Source organism: Anopheles bellator, chromosome 1 (genome assembly GCF_943735745.2).
Source record: "Anopheles bellator chromosome 1, idAnoBellAS_SP24_06.2, whole genome shotgun sequence".
Taxonomy (NCBI): domain Eukaryota; kingdom Metazoa; phylum Arthropoda; class Insecta; order Diptera; family Culicidae; genus Anopheles; species Anopheles bellator.
Window position 1 is genome coordinate 29,091,479 of NC_071285.1, and position 20,264 is coordinate 29,111,742.

The following is a 20,264-nucleotide window of genomic DNA, read 5'->3' on the forward strand; positions in this document are numbered from 1 at the left end:
AATAATAATTCAACCCCGAACGCGTTCGGAATCGACATAAAGTCACGGCGCCGCCGGATGGAGCGCAAAAAGGAAAACAGTGCCATATGTGCTCCAAAGTGCCTGGTGCCAGTAAGTCCCAGTTTGGCACCGCCGTCTGGATGCTAGGACCCGATGGGGAAAAGTGTCCTCTGACTCATCGAAGCTTTTGCCCAGGAGCAACAACACACTCAAACATGAAGTATATAACGACACCGACGCTTGATCTGGCTCGTGTTCGTGGCGTAGGACGGAAGCGAAACTTTGCAGCAGCAGCAGCCACTATGGTCCTCTTTTTTCTTCCTTTAGTTTCGTTCTTTATTCTCAATTTTCCGGTTTCTTTTTGACACAATAAACATGGAGGGAAAACATAAAATTTATCCGCGCTTTCGAAGCCCGCAGGTCAAAAGACAGACCTGAGAGCGGAATGTACAATTCGGCGACATCCCATTTTCAGCCCCGGTCTTTCTATAGCGCTTCGCTTTGCTCATTTCGGATACGTTTGCATAAAAATATGAACCACGGAGTTGGGCCCAGCAAAAACCGGTTAACGAATCAGCTTGGCCACTAATTTGAGTTGTCCTTCGTCGCTGCTGATTGTATCGGGAAAAATACTTTAGGCGATGATCAGTAGGAAAAGTTATAAAGTGTTGATTGAAATAAAACTAAAAAAGGGAAAATTACAAATTATTGTTTTTACAAAAACAAACCCTACATAGTAGAATAGAGGAATTTAAACGACCGGAAATTTCAAACTTCCGGATAATTGAAAGTTATCAAGCAGATTTTGAAGTTTCCATCGGATGGCCGTTAATATAGGGGACCTATTAAATCGATTGAATTATAAATGAACCACAGACCCAATTTCGAAATGGCATGAATTTGCAATCACTTAGCCATGGTTTACAGGTGTAGGCATTGAAAAGGCTGTTGACGCCCGATAGCGCCGTGGAAAGGGTGACCCATTACCTGGCCACACTTCCCACGAATCTCTCGGCTCGGCAGATGAATTATGCTCGCACAATCGAATATACGCAAAATATCGATCCACCTGGAACTTTTCGCTTTGCTCATACGACGAGCGCCACATTCTGCTTTTTTTGGCTCCGTGATAGTTGGTGAGGCTACATCCTTTCGGCACGAGCCCATCCTGCCGTAAATTGGTGCTACCGATTGTGGGGCCATTCATTATATAACATTGAACGGGTTGGGAAGGTCCTTGCGCAATGAGCAAGCTTCGCAGGATGCAGCGTATGGCGGATGAAATGCACCAATATCCTGGCAGGAGGCTCTTTTACAGTTGCAAAATTATAGTCACTTTTTCGAGCCCTTGAATCGTTGGAACAAATTTTCATTGAATGAAATTTGGTGACCTGCATATGCCCTGCTATACACAGAAAGGAGCTTCCTAAAGAATTTAAACGGATTTTTGATTCGGTTGAGAAGCGATTTTGCTTGGAACTTTCCAGTACACTCGTGGGCGAAGTGCGATGGCCGAGAGATCGAAGTATCCTTTGTAGAAACACAAAGCGCACCAAATCAAAAGTGCATCAAAACCCCTTAACAATAAGGGCCACTTACTTGAGTTGCAGATAACAGTGTAGCTGCGAAAACAGCTGTAAATCCACGACAATACGAACAATGATTCACGGACACTCACATCTCACACACGCGCAACACACTACATCGAGGACCGCCACTGGCACACTGTGTCGTCCTAGGTGTGTGACGACAGCACGGCAGGAAAAACTTCGATTTTTCCTTCAGCTCTCGCGCGAAGGAAAATGCGTTTTCCTGTGGCCGATGCTGCGGTGCAAGTACGGAACCATTTCAAAACACTCGAACCACCCAGCGCAAGAGAGAAGGAGAAAAAACAATAATATTGCACGTTTAGAAGGTAGCGCTCCACAGCACGTGTAACAGTTCTTAGACAAATTGAATATAGATCAATTCACTCTTCTGCCAGAAAAGACTGCAAGTTAACATCCTGCATACTACGATGAACCCGAGCTATCAAATGACTAACTAGAAGTCCGAACAAGGTGAATACATACTAAGTTTTTTATTGATGCAGTAACAAAACTTCTTCGAAAAGTATTCAACCAGCACAAACTCTGTCCTAATATCAAGCAAAAGAAAGGAGCAATGGGTTGTACAAAAAATGCAACGTACAATGTAAAATGTAAAAATGTATTGCCCATTGTCATCCACGCGACTCTAAGCGGTTCCATTGGAAGCAACCGACTGTAAACGTTCAAAAGGTTGGCTTCTCGAGTTATGTCAAACAAATTTCGACCAAAACAATGGTGCGTCAGACGTTTTTGGGGTAAAATTGTTCGGATTTTCGGCAGTTTCAGTAATTTTGCAGTGTTGTTCATTATTAAAAATTGTTGCTTGCAGCGACAATTGAGGGGTCCGTTCGAAATGTGCGCGGCGGTAGAGAAAGAACCGAAGCAAAAGGCTGATAAGCAGAAGGAAATGTTTCCCCTGAACATCAAGATCAAGCAAGAGAAAACCACGAGCTACGAAGATTCCAGCAAATCGGAAACCGTCGACAAACTTTCGATTGATGTGAACTTAACCAACATTTTCTCCACCACCATAACCTCCGGCACAGGCACGGTCACGGATAGGCATGGCTCCGACAGTGCCGACGTTAAACCGTCGCTCGAACCACTGAAATCGTCGAACGAGATCCTGACCGAACTGTTCCGAGTGTTCAATGCGGCTCCGCCGGAGATTATTGATGACGATTCGAACGATGTCGCCCCCGTTGAGCAAGAGAAAAAGAAAAAGAAACATAAACATAAGAAGAAAAGTAAAAAGCATAAAGGATGTACTAGCGACACGGAACTAGAAGGGCCCGTGGCTGCTCCACTGGCTCCCATTGTTGGTGAGGTACGGGTAAAGAGGAAAAAAATCAAAAAGGAAAAAGATCGCGAACACAAGAATAAACATAAACGGAAAAGACCTCGCGAGGAAACGCTGCTCGTCACAATCAAGCAGGAACCTTTGGACGTCTACGAAAAACCTGCGAAAGACCTCGGTCACGCGAAGCACAAGGACAAAAGGGACAAAGAAGAAAGCAGACCCAAAGAGGAAAAACCGGTGGAAGAAGCGAAACTACCGATCAAGGGCAAAATACAAATCAAAAGTCTCAAGAATAGTTCAATTTTCAAAGATCTGACCAAGAGTTCGACGGTGTCCAAGGAGCATGACCATGATAGGCATCACGGCGATCGCGCGGAGATGCGCAAACGTAAAGCTTCGGATTCGGACTTTTCGATGTCCGACGATGAAAGCCGCGGCCAGAAAAGGTACTACGATTTCTATCAGAAAAAGTATAACTCCTTCTACGCGAGTTACGAAGAAGAAAATGATCGGCACCGGCATGAGCGGAAGCGGCATAAGCGCAGCGAAGAACACGATCGAAGGGCCCGCTCGGGGACAGCTTCGTCTCGCTCGAGGTCACGCTCACCGGAGCAGTTTGACAAACAGAAGCTTTTGGAGATTGCCCGCAAGAATGCGATCAGTATGATCAAGCAGGGTACGCTTCCGGGAGCGCAAAACCTGGACGGGGAATCAAAAACCAAACTTATCTCGATGGTGCGGACCAGCGGCAAAAGCGTCGAGGAACTGACGGAGTACTGTAAGAAACTATCCAACAAGGATAATTTTAACGATCTTTCCAGTGTGTCTTCCGACGAAAGTGACCACGACGCGGACGGTGGTAGCAAAGCGTTTCACCATCCGTTTCAACTCAAGGAACAGGCCCCGATTGTTATGAACATCCGCAACGCGACCCGCATTCAGCCGAAGTCAGCGGAAGAGAAAAAAGCGCTACTGATGCAGTTCCCGGTCTCGTCCGGGATACAGCATCGCACGACAGAGAACGAATGGGTGCCTGTGGAGCCTAAGAAAGCTCAGCCTCCGATCAAGGCAACAGCCCAAGGTGGTGGCCAAATGAATAAACCGAAGCCGAAACCGATACTGCCCCCGTCGGCAACCTTCGTGCCGCAACAAGCACCGCTTCCTACTGCGGATTATGGTGGACCTTCGACATCCCATCAAGCGCTACCAGGACCGAGCGTTGTTGCTTCGCAAAATCTTTCTCTTCCCATGAGGCCTCTACAACCTGGCGTGAATCCTCCATTGCACCCGAATGGACCGAGCAGGCCCGCACCCGGTCCAGTGTACGATCCGATTTCTCCGAACTACTCACCGGCGCATGTTGTACCGATGAGTCATCAAGTTCCGGGGCCATCCCAACCTTTCGGCAACATGGTTCCCGTTGATCAACCACTCGTGCTGCCGGTAGATACCAGTGTTCCTCCACCGTTGATGGGTCCCGATGCAGTGCACCGCCAGGAGCGGAACCAACGCCATCCACAACATTTCTCACCCGCTCACCATCAACAGCCAGGGCCGCCGGATAATGTGTTCCAACCACAACCGGATGGTCCCCAGCTCGATGTCGCGCAAATCGTCAGCCAACGGTTGAATGCGATGCGAAAGCTGCAGGAGAATCCTACCGACCCACAGGCCCGCCAATTGCTGTACAACACGCAGAAGGATATGTCCGTGTGGGCATCCTCGAAGGTGATGCCCGGTCAATTTCTCGGGACGACGGGAGTAAACTGCCTTAGCCAGCGGGAACTGGCCGAGGGCTATCAACCGTGGGCGAGGCGAGACATGATGAAACACACTGCACCCGTGACCGGCGGAATGGGAATGCATCTGCTGCAAAAGATGGGCTGGCAACCTGGGGAGGGTTTGGGTAAGGAGAAAAACGGGTCCCTGCAACCGCTGCTGCTGGACGTCAAGCTCGACAAGCGCGGCCTTGGTGAGGGCGAGAACAAAAATCGCAACATACCTTTCCAACAGCCATTGTTCACTCGCCGCGAAGAACGACCTGGAGGACGGTTTCCGCACAATCAGCCCCATCAGATGAAGGTTAGCACCGAAGGAAAACATCCGGTGTCGATACTCGGCGAGTACACCACCAAGCGGAAGTGGCACGTCCCCCGGTACGAACTGGTCCACGAGAGTGGCCCGGGTCATGCGAAGAATTTCATCTTCAAAGTTCTCGTCAATGGGTTGGAGTATCAACCGGCGATTTCAAACAACACGAAAAAGGAGGCCAAAGCGACGGCGGCCAAGTTCTGTCTTCAGCAGCTGGGAGTTGCAATCAACTAGGAAAGTATTAGCTACCAATCGGCCACCCATTATTTTCCTGCTTACCCAAATCGCGTTACAAATGCTTGCACACCGCGTCTTGCAAAGTGTTTGGTTATCTAAATATTCTTCCCAATCCGCGCTGTCCTAAGTATAACACTAATCGACGAAATCAATTGGTCAATCTCACTTGAGTGCGTAAATCAGTTTGAATGAACTCATATTTCATGTAAAAATACGCAAAATACGTGTTAATTTCGTATAGAACAAATAATATCTTAGTAAAGCAAAAAATGTGTACATTTTACTCATCATGATGACAATTAAGTTGTTTTTAGATTGTAAACGGATTAACAAGCAAGTGTTTGAAACCGCAATTTGAACTGTTTTCAGCGACCTCTGGCGTAGCATCTCGCAAACTTCGCGATAGCTGTCAACGGCGAATCGACGAATCGACGAATCATCCGTTGATAAGTGTCTTATCTCGGGATCGTTTGCACTTGTTCGGTCCGCGTTACCAGCAAATTGGTCCTTTAAATCTCGGTTTGTGCAGAGTGTAAAATGTTGGCCGCGCGTGGTACTCTGTTTTCGACGGCAAGGTACGTTTTCCACTTTCCGTCTCGGCACCTGGTGCGAGACGAGACGAACCGGCGAAAGAATCAATCGATCCGGCTTGTGTTATGTAAAAGCTCGGCGAGAGAGTTCCGCAGTTTGTTGTGGTTAAATACAAACGATTATTTGAAAAAATGTGTAGGTTTATTTATAAACATTGTCAATTTTACGTCTCGTAGAAATTGCAGCGCCGTGCTGGGATGCCGCAGCAAGCATACCTTACCCGATTTGCCTTACGATTTCGGTGCTCTCGAGCCGGTGATCTGCCGGGAAATCATGGAGGTAAACATGGCGGGTGCCGGACGTGTGGCTTTGAAGGTTAATGGTTGGAACCATTTTTTTAGCTTCACCACCAGAAGCATCACAACGCGTACGTCACGAACTTGAATGCTGCCGAGGAACAGCTGAAGGATGCTGTCGCTAAGAACGACGCCTCGAAGATCATCCAGCTGGGAAGCGCTATCAAGTTCAATGGTGGTGGTCACATTAATCACTCCATCTTCTGGAAGAACCTGTCGCCGGATCGTAGCGATCCATCGGCCGAACTGCAGAAAGCGCTGAACCGCGACTTCCAAAGCATGGACAATTTCAAGAAGGAAATGAAAGCCGCTGCTGTGGCCGTGCAGGGTTCCGGTTGGGCCTGGCTGGGTTACAATAAGAAGAGCAAGTTGCTGCAGATTGCTGCCTGCCCCAACCAAGACCCACTGGAGGCGACCACCGGTGCGTGATGGTGGCCCGAGGTGTTTACATAATCTAGGAAAGAGTGTTACTTCTAATGCGGTTTAACTCGTAGGTCTCGTGCCGTTGCTGGGTATCGACGTTTGGGAGCATGCCTACTATCTGCAGTACAAAAACCTGAGACCGAACTACGTGGACGCCGTTTTCGACGTAGTCAACTGGAAGGATGTCTCGGAACGGCTAGCGAAGGCACAGTAACATTCACTTGCTGTGCTTTACTACTGCCACTTCGGGAAACCTATTCGAATCAATCTGGCAACGGCGGGCAATCGTGTCGATTGAAAAAGTTTCAAAAACTATGTTCACCCCCTGTTTTTCTGTGGCCGGAGAAAGCAATTCGAAATAAAATCTAGTTTTACCTTGCAACACGCATTCGAGAGTAGTGCCACCACGCGACCCTGTTCTCGGTGCCGCCTTAGAGCATCGGATTCGTTGGCCACTAGACGTGAGCGAAAAGAATAAAGCAGCTACACACTGGCATTTAGTCACAAAAGTTTGTGGATTTTTATTTCGCACTCTGTGGTGATACATCAAGTTTCACGGCATATTACAGTACGCATTTCTTACATTGATTACGAGTTGCCTTAAGCACGTGCGTGCTTTGCGCGGCGACATAATAACGCACGGACCCTGCTATCTCGAGAATGAAACTGTCTTCCAAATCGTGCACCACCGATATTCGTGATCTGTACACAAAGCAGAATGATCCACGCGCATCGGCCAATTCGTACATTATATTATTAGAAAAAGGTCAAAAAGATATATGAAAAAATAAATAACTCTTCACTCGGATTCAGGTCAATAATGCTTCGATTTGCATAATTAAAGCGCGTTCTCTGCAAAGTTCATAAATACGCTCTATGTACAATAAAAGAATACGTCCCGGAAATATGGACTTCTGTGTTTTCCCACTCGGCCAGAAGATATTATTCCTTCTCACAATTTATAGGTAGATAACGAAAAAGTACAAATATCAAAGGAAATTAAACATCGCGAACTGCAAAACGGGTTCGGCTCTCGATAGCTTTCGTTCGGATCATCATCCGATTCAAGCTTCTTTAGAATTAATCACAGGGCTCCAGTATCACCTATATCCCTGCGTGTCTCATTGAGTGCTGTCTCACTTTTATCCTACGGCTAAGCTGTACACTCCGCCCCCACACCGCCCTCAACTTGCGTCTTTGCTATTTGTTGGTCAGTTTTCTTTGGAAATCATCTTAAGTAACCCACCGCGTTACGGCATCGCGGATGCAGCCAAAGGTGTGCGCATAAGGCTCGCTGCTGTACCGCTAAGGAAAGCATCCCTCGGAGTGTCCGTTCGTATTTCTAAGAACACATTCAAGTTGGTTCGTTACCGGATCCGCATTGAAGTGCACCCCATGGCCACCAGCAGCATGGGTAGAGATGGCGTACGCATAACGCATGGTGTCACCGGTAAGCAGATCGTCTTCCGGGAGTGCTGTGCCCAACTGGTGCGCATCTTCGGTGGCCAGCTGCATCAGTGCCAGTGCTCCTTGAAGCTTGCGATTGTTTTCTTCCGGTCTGGGGGAACCACTGACCCGTTGTTGGTGGCCGTTCACCAATAATGCGGCCGGTTGATCGCATAGCGGTCGGGCACAGTCCTTGCTCGCTACCATCAGCACCGTCGGTCGCATCTGATTTGGATCGATCGATGTTAACGAGGCCAGCACCGGTGCCGGTAAACCGTTAGCAGTGCTGCCCATGCTGGAGCGTGGCAGTGGCTGTCGCCCTGAGGCGGGCTGCTGTCCGGTGGATTTTTTCAGCGGTGAAGCTGCTTTGCTGCTCTCCTGGTGGAGCTGCTGTTTCAGGGCCATCGTGGAGGTGGTGGAAGCGAACACTTTCTGCGAGATTACGCTCGGTTCGAGCGGTTTCGCCAGATCGTCCTGCCATCCGGCCTCACGCAGCCACTTCTTCTTCGGATTGAAGTTGGACTGCGCCAGCGGGGCACACGCTTCGTCGCCCGATTCGTCTTCCTCCTGGCCCCGGATCGGTTCCTGCCACTCGATAAGCTTCGGCAGTGTGGTCTTCGCTTTCGTCGTTACCGGGCTGCCGGACAAACCGAGGCCCGCGTTCATGTCGAGTTCGCACATCAACCCTTTGCGACTCGATTTGTACGTATAATTCGATGTGATCGGAGATTGCAAAAGCACGCCGTTCCGATCCGTTCCAAATCCTAACCCTACGGCTCCACCGGCTGCTCCCGTTCCTGCAGGACCGCCACCGGCGCCACCACCGACCGCCGCACCGTGATGCTCGTGATAGTTCTCATCATTGTCGGGTGGCCGTTGCATCGATGCCGTTCGACGATTTTCATTCTCGTTCTGCAGGCGGTGCACCGATCCGTCGGCGCTGCCATTTTCAGCACCATTGCCTCGCTTTGGCGTCTTCCTGGTTGGGGTCCGATCTTCCCTTTCGGCGCGATACTTTTCTAGCCATCTCAGCACCTCTCCACTCTGCTCCGGCAGAGTCTGAATGAAGAAATCGTCGCACCGCCTCAGCGTTTCGTACGGATGGTCCGGACAGTGGCGGTTGGCATGGGTGAACCGCATCTGGCAGTCGGTCCGAGCGCAGATAAAGGGCCGTTCGCCGGTGTGAAGCCTCTGGTGTGTCTTCAACTGACCACTCTGCGTGAAGGCCCGTGTGCACCCCGGGTAGTCGCACTGGTAAGGACGCTCTCCTGTGGATTATAGGTCAAATCGGGAATGTTAATGAGCGTAGGAAAATTGAATAGTTAATTCGTTTAAATTAATTTCTAAATAGTCATGTCATACAAATATTAAACCATTATTATGCCATAACACCTAAGGGACATAAACATTCTAAACTTATCGGTCTACGTCACCAACACTATTACGAAGCGAGATTTAAAAAAAAACGTCTTTCGCGTGATCGTGTTCAAAAATGCAACGAATCATCGCAGCCGCTGCTGTTGGTTGTTTGTTAATCGGCCTTTAAACGGCTCTTCTGTTGAGCCTCCTTTGGCCGTTCTCCGTTTTGTTATGCTTCGCCTCGCCCAATGGGACACTTTCCTAACGGAATGTGCGTCGTTTAAATCTCCGTTCTGCGACAGGGCGGACGAGGCGCAAAAAGAAAAACAGAACATATTAGGATTTGTACCACGAACGTCAGGACGTCGGAATAAGATGCGAAGAATTCGGTTTTAGCAAATGCCAAAACGGGTTGTCCCGTTCGCGGATAACCCTCGCCAGGATCCGGAAAGGCGCGCCTTTTGTTTGGATGAGAGAAGCAAAAAAATAACCGGCTTTTTACGACGTGACTGATTGCAGCGTCCCGAGTCGGCAGGTAACCGAATCGGAGTAACATGAGGCCCGTGGAAGGTCCTCTCTGCGCGATATGAATACCGGTTCCGATGGTTTTACGCTTTGGCTTTGGCTTGAATCAAAACACTCGGTGTGTTACGGGCCACATCTTTCGCTGGGTGGTGGCCGCGTAAGCTGCCCGAAACGACGCAGCGCAAAACACACGTGCGTTTTTTGATTGCTAATCTTGGCTTTATGCTACGCGTACGACGCCGAGTAAAGCAGTCCCAGAGAATAGGAAAAAAAAACAAACGGGGCACGGAACGTCCCCCGATCGTGGTGCTTTTGTTACATTTTTTAGCGGCTTTACCTGCGAAACAGTTTAGAAGAATGTGTTCTCTGCGCGTCCTCCCGGCAGAGCCTTTCGCAAACCCGTGTGGCCGTGCCGAAAGAGGACAACTAGCAAGCGAGCGCATCTCTCGCTCTCTGTGGCATTTTTCTGCTTTGAACTGATTTTCCTTAAACGAGAAGCGTCCGGATTTGAAAATGTATCTCGGCGTGGCGCGCGGATGTACGTTAAAAAAGAAGCATCCTTTTCAAACGCGAAGAAAACGCGGGGTTGTGACCGAATTCTAGACGCGCACAGGATCGAACACGTGCAATCCTGTTGTGTCGTGTTGCGCAAGCGCAATCAAATCCTTTCGAGGGCTCGCCCGTCCCCACAGCTTGAAGAGGGAAGGCCGGAACAATGGGCTGACGATTCTCGTTTGATTTCTTCGACCCCGGGTGGTGGCCGGTATGCCACGCCGAGAAATCGGGCGCAGGATATATGCACCCTTCTGGAGGAGAGCAGCGCAAAGGAATTAAATTTTCGGTAGGGAAACGATTTTTTTTCTCGCTCCGTACACCGCAACATGATTTGTCCCCTGGCCGATCGCCAGCTGGCTATATAAATGTGATTTAAAGAGGACGCGAAAGATGAAATTTATCCACACAGAATGGAAGGGGTTCGGTTCACTTTCTGTATCTTTTATTACTAAATTATAGCCGTAAGCTTCCGGAGCATTAGAGGCCATTGCGAAGACCTAATGCTCACGAGGCTATGGATCGTGTAAATCGAGCAACAATAGTTCTGAAGAAAATGGTATCATTCTAGCAGCGAGGATACTTCAGTGGACAGTTACAAAAAAGACCGTTTGCGTACGACGCATTGCTCATTTGGAAAGACAATCTACATAATGAGTCTTCATAACAAGGTAGTAAAACCAGTCCCACAATTAGAAGCCGAGCCCCCGGGAAGGCCAATTCACGACTGAAATGCAGTAGAAAAAGTTATATAAACAGTAAAAGATAAAAGCTTTAACCAAAGAAAGTAATAAATTGGAAAGGCTTATGAAGGCCGGCTAGGCCACGAAATATCAATACGACCAATAAAATTCAAGACGAATTTGGCACGTTGGCACTCTCTCGTACTGGGTCCCTCTCTCTCACAGTATCTCTACTGTGGACCTGAATTTGGAATCGAATCGAATGAAAATCAATTTAAACCATCCAATTTAAAAACCTCTTTCTCTAGCGCCATGTCTAGTGGTACGTATTGTGGAACCCACACAGATGAACACCCGTAGAGAGAACTCTCACACAACACCAAAAGGCGGTGAACCACCTGAAACCCACCAACCATTAGGGGCTTCTTCTTGGCCGTCTTATGACGCTGCCCGCACCGCAAGATGTACGATGGTCAGTAGCATCACACCGGCGGCGGCGTACATTTAACAACATTCGACTGGCTGTTAAATCACTACCTCACCACACAGGCGGCCATCATCATTAAATGGGCTGCTTCCATCTTTAAATTAGTCAGATTTCATCCCCGGTTTCGGTATAATGCTCGGCAACTCCGTGGGAATAGTTCCGATGGCTTTGGCACACAAAAAGTTGGGCAGAAACAATTGCACAATTTCAGTGTGTTTCCCGCCTACAAAGCACCCAATTTTACTTCAATTTACAATTACTTTTTAAGACAGACACCTCAATTAAATACACCTTTTTCTGTTGCGGCGCATGGTGGTCGTAAGCAAAGAAACAAATCATCAGAAAGAAGACGGAATTTGGACTACAAACTGAGCTTCCATTTCGCGGTCTGCAGATGGAAGAAGTGGATCAAATTTTAGAGGGTGCCTCTTGCGAACCGACGAATATTTGGCAGCCATCGCAGCGGGTGAAATAATTGCGGTAATACACTTCGCCGATCTTCTTCGGAGATCACCTTCACCGAGTCAACCAGGACACGTTGCGTCCGACGCTGGTTGGCCAAAACTTTGCCACTGACCTCGGCTTTGCATATCAGGTCCGGATTGAATCGAATGGATGGAATATTGAATTGAATCGGCAGTTTTAGTTCTTCGTCTGACTGACACCGGCTCAAATGGGGTGTTAAACTTAAGCACGAAATTACTTCACGAAGTGTCGTTACGAATCAAATGAAATCAATAATTAGCATACGTCATAATATCAAATAATTATATAATTAGCATACGCTTGAGAAGAAGACTTTTCTAAAATGGCATTTTTTATATTTCTTCTCGTTCCGCGAAGGAGCGAAGCGGACAGAAGTTAAAAGCAAAGGCCTGGCATTAAATGCCCACTGCTCGATCTTTTGGAGAATTCCACCGAATGCGTACGGCCTGGGACAAAGGAACAAGTGCATCGGTGCATCCTCTAAAAAGCGGTACAGGATCAGCCCCGAACGGTCGCCGGTTGAGCACGATCTCCGCTTACAATACATAAGCATTTCAAGGGAAGCGCTCAGCGGCAGGATTCAAATCCCTAGGGGCGCGTCTCGTCTTCGCAGGCAACCCGTAAGCCCACAGAAGATATGGAACGCCAGAAATAAGATCGAACGGTCGGGCCGCGGTGAAGCCGTCGAAGGAAACAGATCTTAAAAACACGAACACGAAAGAACGAGCACGAGAAGGAGAAGGCTAAAAGAAAAGCTAAAAGGTGTTCCGTTCCGAGGATCGCGGAACGTGCGCGCGGAAGAGCGGAGAGAAGAATTAAAAATCAGCAAAAACAGAAGGAAGTGATCGCCGAAAAGAGGACAAAACCACGAGCGCGAGCAACGGCAAGAAAAGTGTGCAAGGTGGCAAAGAAAAATACACGGTGGAGCAGCAGGAAGAAGAACCACGCACCACCGCACCGTCGGAACTGCTATTTAAGCCATTTAATGAAGCTGCTCGTGTGCGGCTCGCGGGTCGGGTGAAATGCAGCCGCGGGCGCTACACCTGCGTCAGAGTGTTAGTGCCACGCACGGCCGCGGAAAGGAAGATCGCGCGATCGCGAGCGAAAGAGATCGGGGCAAGCGCACAGAAGGGAACCGCAGCACGCACTCGTGACACAACCACGAACTATTCCTTGTCGAAATCGTCACTTGGTTTGCGTGTGTTTGCGTACCTTCCTTGTTCCGGAGTAGCCGGCTGACGTGGTCATTTGCGTGTTGCCGACCCACAACTCTAGGGAGCATAATTTGGCTATCCGGCCGTCACTACTACTGGACCGGGAAGCCACACGAAAGCCGGTACGCCGCGCATAGGTTTGCGCAAACAGCCCCCACCCGTTGACGCCGCGTTCCACACTGCTTCGCGCGTTACGCACCCGTCTTCGGGGCGCGCGATGGAAGCTTTTAAATAGCAAGAGCCTCCTCCCTGCCGAGGAGAGCTTCCCCGTGCAGCTAAGGCGGCAATTTTCTCCATCGCGGAAAACCTGTCCACACTCCGCACCCCCTGGGGCAAAGTGGCCACCCCGTTACGGAGCTCACGTTCCGCTGATGATGATGATGAGAGAGGCCCAGAAAAGAAAGGAAATTATTGCATACATCATCATTTGGCCGCCAGCGCCGGCGTTCGCTGGGCGTGCAACACGGAAGACGAGGCTTTTCTGGAACGTGTTGCCATCGTTGGCCATTTTCGAGAGTGAAGGAGAGCCAAACCCGAGCAATCCACCTGGCACACTGGACCGTGCCCAGCTGTCTCTTGGGGGCTGGCTTTAAAAAACCTCACGCACATTTTTCTTGCCTGCACCGGGGCCGGGGCGTTGTTGGGGAATAAAGTTTTATGGCAGCTTCCCACAGGCCAACCCCAAAAAAAGAGAGTAAATCGGTATTTCTGCAGCGCACTTTCCGAACCGCCCGGAGGAAGAATGTAACCGGCGAAAGGAATCCGGAATAAATGGCTCAAGCAGCAGCAGCAGCAGTCAAGTCAAGGGCAGGTGCGGTGTGTCTTCCTTCTTCCTTTCAAGACCACCACCAATTGCCCCCCTCGCAGTGGCCAGCCGGTGAAGGTTAAACGGCCGGGGGCTTCGGCGCTCCGGGTTTTACATTTCACTTCGATTTGCATTTGAAATTTGTCTATCCGATCGCTACGCTATTGCGCACACCCGTGTGGCCGCCGTGCTCGCCTGCGATTTAAACTACGGACGGTTGCTACGGAGAAGTACAAGGGAAAAACAAGAAAAAATGGCCTACGTGCGCGGACAGTACCTGTGTGGGTCCGGAGGTGGGCCTGCAGCGACTTCTCCCTCGGAAACACCCGATTGCAGAAGCGGCATTTAATGGCCGATGGCGAACTCGATCCCTCGACCATCAGCGTCGTCAGTGCCTCGGAGCGCGGACGGCCGCGCTTGTTTTCCGACTTCTCGGCCGATCCGCCCGACGAGCTCCAGGTTCTCGGTGTTCCGGCGCTGGTGTTGCCACCGAAGCTGCGATTCAGCAGCCCATCCGGTGACCCGCAACTCGACGATGGGCTCGTGGTTTCGCTGAACCAGCTCGAACTGCTCCACTGTTGCGCCGGATGCTGTTGGCCAACCGCCGGCGTTGACGGCACCATCTGCGGTCCGTCGTAAGCTCCGTAGGCTTGCGATTCCGCCTGCACCGGTGGCGATCCGATGGCCAGGCCGACCGACTGCGGCGGCGGTGGTGTGCACAGATAATTGTGGGGCGGCACGGTCGTTTTCAGGCGCTTCGGTGTGTTGAGGGCCATCGCTGCGGAGTCTGCCATTTGGCCACGGGGCGGGCAGAACGATTTTCACCACACAACCGTTTTGAGGATTCGTTTATTTTCACTCGATTCGGTTATTTTCACTCAATTTCACTCACTTTACACGCGGCCCCGTTCTGCGGTCATCACGATTCCTTCCTTTTACACAAAAAACACAGAAATCGCTTTAAAGCTACACGCGCAACGCGCACGCACAGTTCTGGCCACAAATTTTGCCCTCGGACGTTGCGCAGCGGCGCTAGTGTTGGTGTGAGCGCGCGTTAGCGCTGGGAAAATGATGCACAGCCGATTTTTGCACGAAAAACACACCTTCCGCGCTGTACTCCAGTGAATCGGAATTCCGGAGATGGGCCCAAAAGTATGACGCCAAACATGAGGAAAGTTTCAGACAATTTCCAGGATTTCCAATAAACTCGTTGCGCACTCTGGTCGCGACCGAGTGTCGAAATTCGAACGTGAATGTCAATTTTTGTCGGTACTCACTTTGAACTTTCGAACCTGACTCTCGAACCGAAATTTTCGAAACTACCTCTGCAAACTATGGGAAAAGGGTGGCAAAAGGTCATAAAACTATTTTAAAATGTGAGACTGTTGGTTATATTTTCCTAAAATAGTTTTCTCGGTAAGCACTCGAAACTAGAACAGCGATTTGCCGCTCCCCGAATCCTTTGCAGAGAATAATAATGTTGTCTGTCGAAGACAACATTTCCTTTAGAGCTGGTGGCAAACCACTTTGAAAGGTCCGCTACTTTACGCTACGCTCCGTTAGTTACGCGTTTAATGTGTTTTAGCCTTTAGAGTTAATCCGTTCTCTTTTCCAAAAACTAAAATCATTTGTATCTTTTTCATTATAAAGTATGCCTTCGCAACTGACAGGTCTCGATGTTTTCACAATCTGACGTTAGGGTTTGTTTTCTTTCACTCGGCGTAGTTCACACGAAAAAACCATTCTAGCTGTAGAAACCTGTGATTTCTCACAACAAAACATGGCAGAAACTACTGCCTCTTCGAAAACGTTCGCCGAGAAACAAGCCGAACGTATGGCGCGACTGAAGAGCTTGCACACGCAGCGCAACGAAGCTCGCGTCTCGAACCATCAAGAGGTCATTGCCGAGAACGAGCGCAAACAACTGCCTGCCAACTGGGAATCGCGGAAACGGCAGGCCGAATGGCTCACGGATGATCTGAACGCCCGCACGGCCGCTGAAGCGAAAGGGCTGGACTACAATCGCGTGAAGATGCTGAGTGTCTCCGCGGCCGAGGCAGAGCGCATGGACAAACTGAAGGCGAGAAAGAAAAACATTGACCCAGGCTTCTCCGACTACGAAGCGCAAACGGCGCGGCAGTACAACCGGCTGGTAAAGAACATGCCTCCGAGAGATTTGGTCAAGTATGAAGCACAAAAGGAAAAGTACGGTGCCGCGTTCTATGGTGGACCAAATGTGGTTCTGCAAGGGCTGCACAAAGACACTCCCGGTGCGATCGACAACATGGTGAAGGATCTTGAAGGACAAATAGCCAAGCGGAAGAAGTTCTCCCGACGGCGCACCCACAATGACGACGCTGATATCGATTACATCAACGAGAAGAACGCGCGGTTCAACAAGAAGCTCGACCGGTTCTATGGCGAACACACGGTCGAGATCAAACAGAACTTGGAACGCGGAACGGCTATCTAATACTGCAAGCAATGTACGTCTGCCAAACATTCTGTCGTGCATTCTATTTTATCAATAAAATATTACTTTGATTCAAAATTTGTAAATAAATTTTCATGAAAAGGATTATTATTGGAAATTGTCTTTTTGAAGGCAGGTGCTGGCCCATAGGGGTTACAATTTTCTCTGGGTCTCTTGACACTTCTCACTGTGGCTGCGTACTTTGACAGTTCCCGTCTGGTCGTGGTCGGCATCGTTTGGAAGAAAAGCCGAAAAATCTAGAAAAGTCTCCTGATTTCCCTCGCGCTTGTTTCGTGTTTGGAGAATGAAGTGAGCATAAACCCGTCGATAGCGGTGCTACAGAAAGTTCGGAAGCTACTAGCGTACGAGGTTGATGCAAATTTCTGCCACAAAACAAAGCACAGTCTATCGAACCCTGTAGAAAGTGTGGACGGTTTCCTCGTATAAATTGTTACCGAATAGAGTAACTAGCGCACGGTAACCTCAAACCATCGATCGTACAGATCTCCTGAGAGGCAATTGATTCACCGAACAGACAAACGAATCCTTCCTTTCGTACGGCACAATGGCCAAATGGGGAGAAGGCGATCCTCGCTGGATTGTGGAGGAGCGGCCCGACGCGACAAACGTCAACAACTGGCACTGGACGGAGAAGAACGCCACACCGTGGTCGAGGGATAAGCTGCACGCGCTGCTGGACGGTTTCGTGATGGCCAGCAATGGCCAGGAGTGCTCGGTCACAAAAATCGAAAAGATGGAGGGCGAAGCGACGGCGAACAACCGAAAAGGGAAGCTCATATTCTTCTACGAGTGGAACATAGTTCTGGAGTGGAAGGGCATGTGCAACGACGAGGAAGTAACGGGCAAGGTGACCATTCCGAATTTGTCCGAGGAAAACGATGTAGACGAGGTCGAGCTGACGGTTTCCGTGGACACCTCGAATACGGCCTCGGAGAAGCTGAAACTCTTTATGTACAACATTGGGCGGGACATGCTCCGGAAACAGCTGGACACGTACATCCGGGATCTGAAGGCCGATTTTGCCAAGGGGCTGATTCTGCCCAAGAAGGACGAAGCAAACGGCACCGAGACGGTGACGGTGAAAAAGGACAAAGAAACCGTTTTTGCCAGTGGTTTCAACAGGAAGAAGATCGATCTCGACACCGTTAACAGCTCGGACACTTCGCCGAAGTCTGTCGGTTGCAAGATGGATGTGAAAACGCTAAGCACGGTCGAAAAATTCCAGTGCCGAGCGAACGAATTGTACGACGCCCTGACGCGTGCCGACATGGTGACAGCCTTTACTCGAGGTTACGTGAAACAGGACCTGTTTAAGGGCGGAGAGTACGTAGCCCGACTCTACTGCAAACTCTCGAGGACAGAATTTTATCTTTACGTAATTCGTTTATTCTTTTTACAGCTTCGTCTACTTTGGGGGAAACATCTCCGGAAAGTTCGAGGAGATCGAAACAAACAAAAAAATTGTGCAGACTTGGCGGTACAAACAATGGCCTTCCGGACACTTCTCCACCGTCACTATCGAACTGGAGCAGAAGGTAAGTACAGTTGTTAATCTCGTTTCGTGTACAACTTTGTGCCCTTCAAAATTTAACGGTGACCTGCGCTTTAAATATTGAGCAAAAACAGGTTTATATGCTTGATACTGCTGGAAAAGGATACTGGATAGTGCTGCTTCGTTCCATTTCAATTTTAGTCATTAATTTCATTGGATACCAATGCCGTTCCTTTTTATGTTTGAAATGGACACAACTTCTCTCCGCGAGATGTTCAACGAATTATCCAAATTTTCTTTTTTGTTGGCGAACTATTTTCATTTGAGAGATTTTGAGCATGAAGCTTTTTTCATCTCACAACTGCTGTTGCAGAGTCTACTATGATCTTTGGCGGATGCGATTATAAATCATGTCACTGTGTAGAGTTACCATATTCAACAACTTCATGTAATGATTCCTTTCTTCTTCTCCTTATTCGGCAACAGCCGCTGAGCGATTTTGTCCTGCATCAGAGACAATGTTAATCTCTGGAGCTCTGTGTAACCGTTTGTTTTTACGAGCGGGATTGTTGGCTACGCACGATCCCCGCTGTAATGCCTTCGTCGGAAGTCGAAACCATGGCCGGCTGCGTGATAGCGACGAGCGTTATCGACTGTTCTATCAACGGGCGAGCATTTCGTTCCTTTATTACTATTAATAGGCAACAATCGCTAAGAGGTCTTAGCTTGCACCAGGGATAATGTTAGTCTCTGTTGCTCTCTGTAACGGATCGTTTTTACGGGTGGGGACGGGTGGGGTTGTTAGCCCCGTGCCAACCCCCCTCTCTGTCACCCCAATATCGGGAATCGAAACCATGGCCTTGACAACCGGTCCCGGGATTCGAACCCAGGCCAGTTGCGTGACAGTGACGAGCGTTACGTTCTGCTCTATCAGTGTAGGTTTCGGACCATTATAATTTGCTATTGTGTGACTCCTAATCTCGGTATCCAAATCCAGATATCCAAATCTTTGACTCGGTTTTGCAAGTGTGTTCCATCATCAACCAGTTCTGAGATAGGCTTCGTTTTTTGGAACTTTCAGGAAGACCATACGGAACTTCATTTGACACAAACGATGATTCCAGCGGCCGAGTACGAAATGACCAGACACAACTGGCAACGCTACTACTGGGACAGCATTCGATCCGCGTTCGGTTTCGGCAGTTTTCTCTACTGAATGATGGGGCACCGCACCCCATCTAAATGCTCCTGCCGCTGCGCGCTTTGTTGATCCGAAATAAAACCGCCTCTGATGAGACACCGCCGTGCCCCGGATGCCGTCCCGGGTGCGGTGAGGTACATCGCAAATTAGCTACGTTTACATTTCGTGTTGTCCACGCTAGGTGTTCGACCAATTCGGTACATAGGATGTGTTCACAAAAGCAAACCAATGGAAGCGCCGTTTCCGTAGCACGACTACATGTCTTTGATTCCGGTGACGAAAAGTATTTGATTTAGGAGCGCGCGACCCACTTGCTCCTGTGTTTACTTTGAACTTGTCACACACCGGAAAGATCGGAATCGGATGCACCAGCGAAATTCGATATGAAAACAAACGATAAGGAATAAACGATATACAAAACGACGCTGCATTCAAGTTTAATTCACGAGTGGCGCGTGGCCATATGATGTAGAAGGAGAAATAGAACGGACTGCGAGAGCTTACACTTTGGGTACAACAAACGATCAACTCTACAATACACTTCTACTAAGTAATAACCCTAATGAGCATTCGATAAACATGAAAAATGGTTCGGGAGAACTAACAGAGTGGCTCTACGGTAGAAGTTCTAAGTTACGTTTCCTTTTGAAAGATCCATTCCAACTCCATTATTTCCATTGTGTCCGTCGGTTGTGACGCTGCGTCACACAACATCGATGGAGCGAGCCAGTATTGGATGCCGATGCCCAAAATCGTTTTAGTTTTGGGACGCTGTGGACATGGCCCAACTTTCCGATCGGGCTAAGTCGAACTTTTCGCCAACTGTGGATCCAAGATAGTGGATGTCGCTGGTCGTTAAACGCACTGACCGCAATCGTACCGCAATTCCTGGGTCGGTCGCCGGTAATCAAGTTTGTTGCTTCATTGCTGGACCATGAATTGATGTGCAATTTGACGCATGTATATCGTAATCATACTTTTATTCGTTGGCTC

At 49.1% G+C, this 20,264-nt stretch overlaps 5 protein-coding genes across 6 annotated transcripts; 4 read left to right on the top strand and 1 right to left on the bottom strand.

Annotated features, from left to right (window-relative positions):
* The first annotated feature begins 2,321 nt into the window (after window positions 1–2,321).
* On the top strand, window positions 2,322–5,365 carry LOC131205779 (protein Son). The gene is made up of 2 exons (XM_058198031.1): window positions 2,322–2,344; window positions 2,419–5,365. Exon 2 carries the CDS (start codon window positions 2,443–2,445, stop codon window positions 5,212–5,214), a length of 2,772 nt encoding a protein of 923 aa, XP_058054014.1. The 5' UTR covers window positions 2,322–2,344; window positions 2,419–2,442; the 3' UTR covers window positions 5,215–5,365.
* Window positions 5,366–5,650: 285 nt separating this feature from the next.
* Window positions 5,651–6,911, top strand: LOC131205781 (superoxide dismutase [Mn], mitochondrial). Its single transcript, XM_058198033.1, has 4 exons — window positions 5,651–5,792; window positions 5,985–6,087; window positions 6,150–6,525; window positions 6,599–6,911. The coding sequence occupies exons 1-4, from the start codon at window positions 5,755–5,757 to the stop codon at window positions 6,739–6,741; spliced, it is 660 nt and encodes a 219-aa protein (XP_058054016.1). The 5' UTR covers window positions 5,651–5,754; the 3' UTR covers window positions 6,742–6,911.
* Window positions 6,912–7,808: 897 nt separating this feature from the next.
* On the bottom strand, window positions 7,809–14,860 carry LOC131205780 (uncharacterized). The gene is made up of 2 exons (XM_058198032.1): window positions 14,362–14,860; window positions 7,809–9,241 (listed from the first exon to the last, which is right to left on the bottom strand). Exons 1-2 carry the CDS (start codon window positions 14,858–14,860, stop codon window positions 7,833–7,835), a joined length of 1,908 nt encoding a protein of 635 aa, XP_058054015.1. The 3' UTR covers window positions 7,809–7,832.
* Window positions 14,861–15,820: 960 nt separating this feature from the next.
* On the top strand, window positions 15,821–16,591 carry LOC131216521 (pre-mRNA-splicing factor Syf2). The gene has a single exon (XM_058211030.1). It carries the CDS (start codon window positions 15,865–15,867, stop codon window positions 16,555–16,557), a length of 693 nt encoding a protein of 230 aa, XP_058067013.1. The 5' UTR covers window positions 15,821–15,864; the 3' UTR covers window positions 16,558–16,591.
* A 217-nt stretch (window positions 16,592–16,808) lies between these two features.
* LOC131209168 (activator of 90 kDa heat shock protein ATPase homolog 1) lies at window positions 16,809–19,686 on the top strand. 2 transcript variants are annotated; one of them, XM_058202177.1, is made up of 3 exons: window positions 16,809–17,901; window positions 17,978–18,117; window positions 19,156–19,686. In XM_058202177.1, the coding sequence occupies exons 1-3, from the start codon at window positions 17,123–17,125 to the stop codon at window positions 19,284–19,286; spliced, it is 1,050 nt and encodes a 349-aa protein (XP_058058160.1). In that variant the 5' UTR covers window positions 16,809–17,122; the 3' UTR covers window positions 19,287–19,686. The 2 variants fall into 2 exon arrangements, with proteins under 2 accessions (XP_058058160.1, XP_058058153.1); XM_058202170.1 differs by having other exon boundaries at window positions 16,812–17,901; window positions 17,978–18,113; window positions 19,152–19,686.
* The last annotated feature ends 578 nt before the right edge of the window (window positions 19,687–20,264 follow it).

Excerpts from the sequence above, each read along its gene's own strand:
- LOC131205779 (XM_058198031.1), top strand. The coding sequence starts at position 2,443 with ATGTGCGCGGCGGTAGAGAAAGAACCGAAGCAAAAGGCTGATAAGCAG.
- LOC131205780 (XM_058198032.1), bottom strand. The coding sequence starts at position 14,860 with ATGGCCCTCAACACACCGAAGCGCCTGAAAACGACCGTGCCGCCCCAC. Across the intron at positions 9,242-14,361 it reads CCACCTCCGGACCCACACAG|GAGAGCGTCCTTACCAGTGC; the intron begins GTACTGTCCGCG and ends TATAATCCACAG.
- LOC131216521 (XM_058211030.1), top strand. The coding sequence starts at position 15,865 with ATGGCAGAAACTACTGCCTCTTCGAAAACGTTCGCCGAGAAACAAGCC.
- LOC131205781 (XM_058198033.1), top strand. The coding sequence starts at position 5,755 with ATGTTGGCCGCGCGTGGTACTCTGTTTTCGACGGCAAG. Across the intron at positions 6,088-6,149 it reads TCTGCCGGGAAATCATGGAG|CTTCACCACCAGAAGCATCA; the intron begins GTAAACATGGCG and ends CCATTTTTTTAG. Across the intron at positions 6,526-6,598 it reads CCCACTGGAGGCGACCACCG|GTCTCGTGCCGTTGCTGGGT; the intron begins GTGCGTGATGGT and ends TTTAACTCGTAG.
- LOC131209168 (XM_058202177.1), top strand. The coding sequence starts at position 17,123 with ATGGCCAAATGGGGAGAAGGCGATCCTCGCTGGATTGTGGAGGAGCGG. Across the intron at positions 17,902-17,977 it reads GACCTGTTTAAGGGCGGAGA|CTTCGTCTACTTTGGGGGAA; the intron begins GTACGTAGCCCG and ends TTCTTTTTACAG. Across the intron at positions 18,118-19,155 it reads CGAACTGGAGCAGAAGGTAA|ACCATACGGAACTTCATTTG; the intron begins GTACAGTTGTTA and ends ACTTTCAGGAAG.